The sequence below is a fragment of the Corticium candelabrum genome, chromosome 6, assembly GCF_963422355.1.
Source record: "Corticium candelabrum chromosome 6, ooCorCand1.1, whole genome shotgun sequence".
NCBI classification, from domain to species: Eukaryota; Metazoa; Porifera; class Homoscleromorpha; order Homosclerophorida; family Plakinidae; genus Corticium; species Corticium candelabrum.
In genome coordinates this window covers 3777155-3783154 of record NC_085090.1, presented here as the reverse complement: position 1 = coordinate 3783154, position 6000 = coordinate 3777155, and the positions used below count along the sequence as shown (strand labels likewise).

Below are 6000 nucleotides of genomic sequence, written 5' to 3'. Positions count from 1 at the left end.
CCAACCGCAATATATTGAGAAGAGGCGGTACCATCCCAGACCCGTGGAGGACGATTTTGAATCGGCCCTACACTGGTCTGGGAGGCCGAGGTAAGTCGTAAGTAGCCTCGTACCGAGGCCCTCTTGAGCGCCCAGACAGCCGGCGTGACAGACGTAGCCAGCCAGCCAGCCACATGGTCCCCAGACCGAAAGTCGGTTTAGCCCTAACCGTTTAGAGTACGCTACTCTCTAAGTCTCATGACTTTTACAAAGTCCTTTTCTTATAGGCTCATAGCTGAAAAACTGCAGACCGTAAAACACTTTACATTTTAATCGTTTTCATAACCTAAAACCTGCACTAAAGCAAGTGGTTAAAGCTTTGATACTCAAACGTATTTATAGTCCACAAGTTTTATGACCTGGCGAATAATGATTAGGTTATAGACCGGCCTAGTCCACGCCACGCTACGCCCCTGCAGTGACTAGACGTTACCTTTCATCCGTACAAAACATCTGGCTTTGCAATGCTAACCAATACCATTACATTGAACAAAAATTGCTAACTCAATATTTCGATATCGTCTTACCTACAGCATACAGATTAGGAAGAGAACTGTCCTTGCAAAATCCTTCCAACAATTGGACGGCTTCTTCAAAGAACAGCTTCGCTTTCATAGGTGTACTCAATAGATTGTATGCATCACCAACATCAATCAAACCTAAAATATAATTTTAAATTAAAATGTAATTATTATAGGTTAAATTATACTCACAGTCGCTCATTTCAATGGCATCATTCATACTTTGACCGTCGAGTTGACGAAAAATTTCCAATCTCTCTTCTGCTAGATGTTTGGCTATTGTAATGTCGTGCAAATGTTTTGCCAACCAACAAGACAACTGCAAGAACTTTAGTAAACATGGTTTCTGTGTACATTTCAATTTCAAGATGTGATTACAAACGCTGTAAACGTGTGGAACCAATGCAATCAACTTGCTGTCGTTGAGGTTGCGTTGTATGTCGTCAACAGAATTTGGTAACATGTCTTGCATACACTCTGTCAAACGAATGAGAGAAGGTAGGTATTTGTCTCTTCTCTTGATGTGGCTTAAAACAGCCTGCTGAACGAGCGCATGAATGTCACAGAACATTTCCTTGTCATTCCATGTGAGCAGAGAAAAGCCGTCGGACAGCAAATTCAGAGAGAGTTTAAACTCATTTTCTTCTAGCGTCGACTTTCTGTCACACATCGCAGCTGCATAAAGAACACGAGTAGGAATAGCGCTCGTGTCCATCAGAGAAGTAAAGCTTAGAATTTTCTCTGCAGTTTCGGACCTTTTTGCCACTTCTTGTAGATCGAAATCCCAATGCATCGGTGCTTCCCTGTCGACTTTTAGTCTTTCCTGCAAATTTTTTAGCTTCTCGTTATCACTCGGACAAGTGTCGCACAATTTGGCCACTAAGGTGACGTCGGCAGCTAACATTTGGTCGATCCGTGTAATATTCAAAGTCGTAAGCTTGTGCTGTAGATGCTGCAATCCAGAACCACGTAATATGTCCTCTAGATCATCGACTGGATAACGCACGCTCTCTTTCTTCAATGACAGTTGTTTCTTCATGTCCGTGTAAGTAACCCTTGTTTGCTTCGTGTATGTTGCAACACGCCGAATGGCCAGTGGCAATAACTTGACTTGTCTATCGGTCACTATCTGTCTTATCTCATCCAAATCTGTTTTTGCCATCTTCCCGTAATCGCTGGATTTTCCAGCCCAACAGCAGAAACACTTGATGGCTGCGTCTTCATCCAATTGTGGCAGTTCAATCACATTGTCTGGTCGCATCAACTTGTGATCTCTGCATCTCGTCGTAATGATAACGTGAACTTTCATGTTGCAAGAAGGAATAAATTGTTGGGTAACGTCTAAATCATCACTGCTATCGTAGATCAACAACGCATGGCCTCCAAGTTGACTGACGAGAACTAAAAAGCGCTCATTTATTTCTTTCCACAAATGACTTTCAACACCGTTTTTGCCACAACTTAGAAAAGCCACCTATTAAAAATACAATTTTAGAAACAAATTTTTTGAAAGCAATGTATTCGTTGCTTACAAATTTGGTAAGTACATAAAGTATGGATGTGCTTGTTCTTGAGCTGATACAGAAAACTCCTCCTTTGTATGCTTCTCTGTAAGTCCTTGCATAGTCCGCAGCTACACATGACTTTCCCGCCCCTCCTTGAGCATAAATGCACTACAAGCAAGTAGAACAATAGTCAAGCACATGCATGGTGCTGCTATTATAAACAGTGATTGTTTTCTTACTATCAAACGAAAATCACTAATGTCGAGATTTGCTGCCTTTTCATGATCTCTTTTCCAAAAATAATCAGACAAATCGTTGATAATTTTTTCTCGACCACAATTATAAGGAAAATTTCTTTTCTCCAGTTGAACTGAAAAATACGCTGTAAACGAGAATGTAGTCATTGCTCTATATTTATCCATTAATTATGAAATCTATTCGTTCTGGCTTTGTCTTTTTTATAGAGATTCTCGTAATGCAAAATCCCAACTAGACGTTGCCATATTAAAAATTGTACAATTCCTTCTAAACATTCATTTAAGCAATTAGAAAGATATAGCTTTTCATATAATATTGTTGAACGCCAAACTTTCTGGCAATGCATCATATTAGTACAAATTTGTATGCATAACTTATAAAATACTAACAATACATTGTGTATTTGACATAATTACAACATTAATTTTAATAATAGCTTTTCTGTAAATTCTATAAAGTTTATTCTACTTTCACTCAATTTAATTATAGTATATAACAGGTAGAAATTTGCATCAAATGAAATAGTAATATCATAATTTGTAAAGAGCCAATTGCTACATTCCAAACTGTTTAGCATTCACAACTTAACTATTCATGCATCAATTAGAACCTCTACAAAAAGTGCCACATGTTCGCTATCGACTGTTTCACACTACACCTATACTATGTAACAATACAACGTTTCCTAACCTTGTTGTGATTGTCCATCTTTAATCGTAGTTGTTTCAGATTTCTCCTCAACTAATTACAGTTAACACTAATTAAGGTGTGCGATATCCAATTAGATTATTATTATTATAAATTAATTACCAAAGAGATGTTCTTTAACTGTCAACAAATGCCTTAGAAAGGCGGCAGACGTGCTAGCAGCATACACATGAAAATAGTCTCCTTTGCTTGCATTACAGCCATAGTCAGAGATGCCTTTTATGACAACGGCTTTGCCTTGTACCTGCTTTCTGCTAAAGCTCACAGTGGCCTGTTTCATAAAATAGTAAGCTTCCATGTCTACTGCCTTCACATTGCTGTCGGCCACGCGCTTTTTGTATTTACTCCACTCTGCCTTCAGATTCATTTGCTTGTGTAGCAACGAGAGCATGGAATCGGTAATGGCTACGATCTTATCTTCTCGCGGAAACTTAGCTTCGTTGGCTGCATATCCAGTTCCTTCTTCAGTAGCAACGTACCTACCTGTTGCTGTTGGAGATGCACTAACCCAAGCGGATGACGATTTTATCATCGTGTCCAGAGTTGCATCGTAAGTGAGACGAATATCATCATCACTCATCGTAGCCATTCCAGGTAAATTTTTGTCCACCATCTTGTCCAGTAGTTCTCTCTTCATGATGCCGTCCTTCCCACTCGTGATCACAAAGTCTAGGATGAGTTGTTGAAGATAACGAGGGCTCGGACGAACGGCGTTCTCTGGAATGTACTTCAACCAAACTTTAGAATCCTTGTGAACCAATTCATTAACTGACGCAAGGATACCTTTGTCGAGCTCACGGTAATTTGCATTAGTCTGGAGATCTCCGCCTTCTTCCTCCACTCCTCTCATATCTGCTGTCGCTCGTTTGGCGATGAGCACACAACCGTGGTCCATGTGATTATGTCTGTTCTCCTCTCCGGCGCAGATCCCCGTCATCACCACTACGGTAGCCGTAAAGTACTTGGCGAGTTCAGAAAGCAACACTTGACTCTCTGTCCCTCCGATTTCGGTTTGTGCAACCACGCCCACCTTCGTTTCTGTAGAATTCCATCTCTCGCACACTCTGACGTTGAGTCTGCTGAGATCGGGGAGATGTGTGTATTTGCTATTAAACTTGCCGTTCGTTCCGTTTTCTAGAACTGCTATTGCAGCCTGTAGCTCAAATTCCGAAGCGCAAACGAGGAGAACGTTGAAATGATCTTGAATACCCGTCATAACCGAAGATCGTTCCAACAGCACACTAGTTCGGCGATTGAGTTAAGTTGCAAAAAATTGCATACAAATCTAACAAAGATCGTCGAAACTCACGAGAGTCACTCAATCCCAATCTATGTAACTAGCTCAAGCCCATTTTACATTCTCCACCAGCTAATCCGGTTGATGTTTAGACTTCTGTACCTATGGCGCATGATACGTGCCAAACTAGGATTAATCGCGCACCAAGAGTAGGAGTTCTGTGAATCAGAGGTAGGAATTTTGTGCATCATGGGTAGGCTTTTGCTGCATCAGGGGTAGGGATTTTGTGCATTAGAAGTAGGCTTTTGTCTATCAGGGGTAGAGGTTTTGTGTATTAGGTGTAGGATTTTTGTGCACCAGTATAGCGGTTTCGTGGATCAGGGGTAAGGGTTTCGTGCCTCAGTGGTAGAAGTTTGTGCATCGGGAATAAGAATTTTGTGCATCAGTGGTAAGGGTTGTGTCCATCAGCGGTACGGGTTTTGTCTATCAGGATAGGGGCTTTTGCGCATCAAAGGTATAGGGGTATTGTGCATCAAGGGTAGGGGTTTTGTGCATCCTTACGCCTAACTTTAATGATGCCAAATTTCCCGCGCAATTTGATGAACGGGGACTTTCTATCACGAAAACTTGTTTTCTAACAGAGCTGCACATAGTGCTACAGCAGCGACAGTACTGTACTTGTCGATGTGTATCACTCGGGACAGTTATTCCTTGTAACAGATGCAGTTCTCAGACACAGCAGTAGAACAACTCTATCCTATTGCTATGACGCGTAGCTCAACTCAAGGCAGACCAAATGAAGAAGCACTGCAAGTGCAAACCATCGGCTGGTATGCACCTTGAAAATAATTAGTCGCACTATGACAGACTGGTATATGCAACACCAAACGCCACGCACAGCGAAGGTCTAGAACACATATGAAAACCAGCTCTCGGCTAGATAGGCACAAAAGGAGCAGCACTGATTTTCAGTAAACAAAACACGATTTCATGCACCTACCATGTTTGGGTTTTCAGAAGATGACACTCTTGATGGAACGAGCATAATCAGGGGCGGATTTAGGATTTTCGGATGGGTGTTCCGTGGCGTCACAAAAGGTTTGTATCAGCCACGCCGTCAGATATAAGTTAGCTTATTAATAATTTATACCATAGAACGGAAGTATGCGCTAATTAAATGAATCTACAGCACCGGGCAATTTCAATTGATTTTGCAAGCCTTCATGCCTTTTGCCAGACAGGCAAATGTTACCCTCTCTTTCTTTTCTTTCGAAAAAAGCTTCTAGAGATCGACATACCTGTATATGGTTTCATAAAATTATGATGCTGTGACCATCAAATATATTTTCATGAGATGGAAAATACCCATTTTGAAACATTATCATTGCAAGAAAGTAACGAAGTGGTGGTGTTCAAACTCGCCCAAAAAGCCTCAGTTTTATTTGAACTAGCACTTTTTCAGCCTTCACGTCCCGGAAGATGTGGGAGCGCGGCTCACACAGAGCCGTATTCGCCACACCTTTTTCCTGGCTGCAAGCATAAAATGCCTTGATTTTACAGAAAGAAACCTTCTCAAGGTTTTTTGATTGTCTTGGCAACTTGAATTCTAAAGGACTAGCTTCTTTCAGGCGACGACTTTCTAGAGCAGCCAAAAAAATGTCAATTGACGATGTCAAGCCGTTCAGCACGCTCTTCGATGTGCTGAATTGGCGCATTGTGTCCGATGTTCGCG

General features: G+C 41.3%; 1 protein-coding gene across 1 annotated transcript; it reads right to left on the bottom strand.

Annotated features, from left to right (window-relative positions):
• Window positions 1-467: 467 nt before the first annotated feature.
• LOC134181248 (uncharacterized) lies at window positions 468-4394 on the bottom strand. Its single transcript, XM_062648490.1, has 6 exons — window positions 3134-4394; window positions 3014-3064; window positions 2305-2447; window positions 2093-2233; window positions 753-2034; window positions 468-698 (listed from the first exon to the last, which is right to left on the bottom strand). The coding sequence occupies exons 1-6, from the start codon at window positions 4245-4247 to the stop codon at window positions 544-546; spliced, it is 2886 nt and encodes a 961-aa protein (XP_062504474.1). The 5' UTR covers window positions 4248-4394; the 3' UTR covers window positions 468-543.
• Between the last annotated feature and the right edge of the window lie 1606 nt (window positions 4395-6000).

Bases quoted from the DNA above. Each gene is read 5' to 3' on its own strand.
- LOC134181248 (XM_062648490.1), bottom strand. From the start codon at position 4,247: ATGACGGGTATTCAAGATCATTTCAACGTTCTCCTCGTTTGCGCTTCG. The intron at 3,065-3,133 runs GTAATTAATTTA...AACTGTAATTAG, and splicing joins AGTTAAAGAACATCTCTTTG to TTGAGGAGAAATCTGAAACA. The intron at 2,234-2,304 runs GTAAGAAAACAA...ACTTGCTTGTAG, and splicing joins TTAGTGATTTTCGTTTGATA to TGCATTTATGCTCAAGGAGG.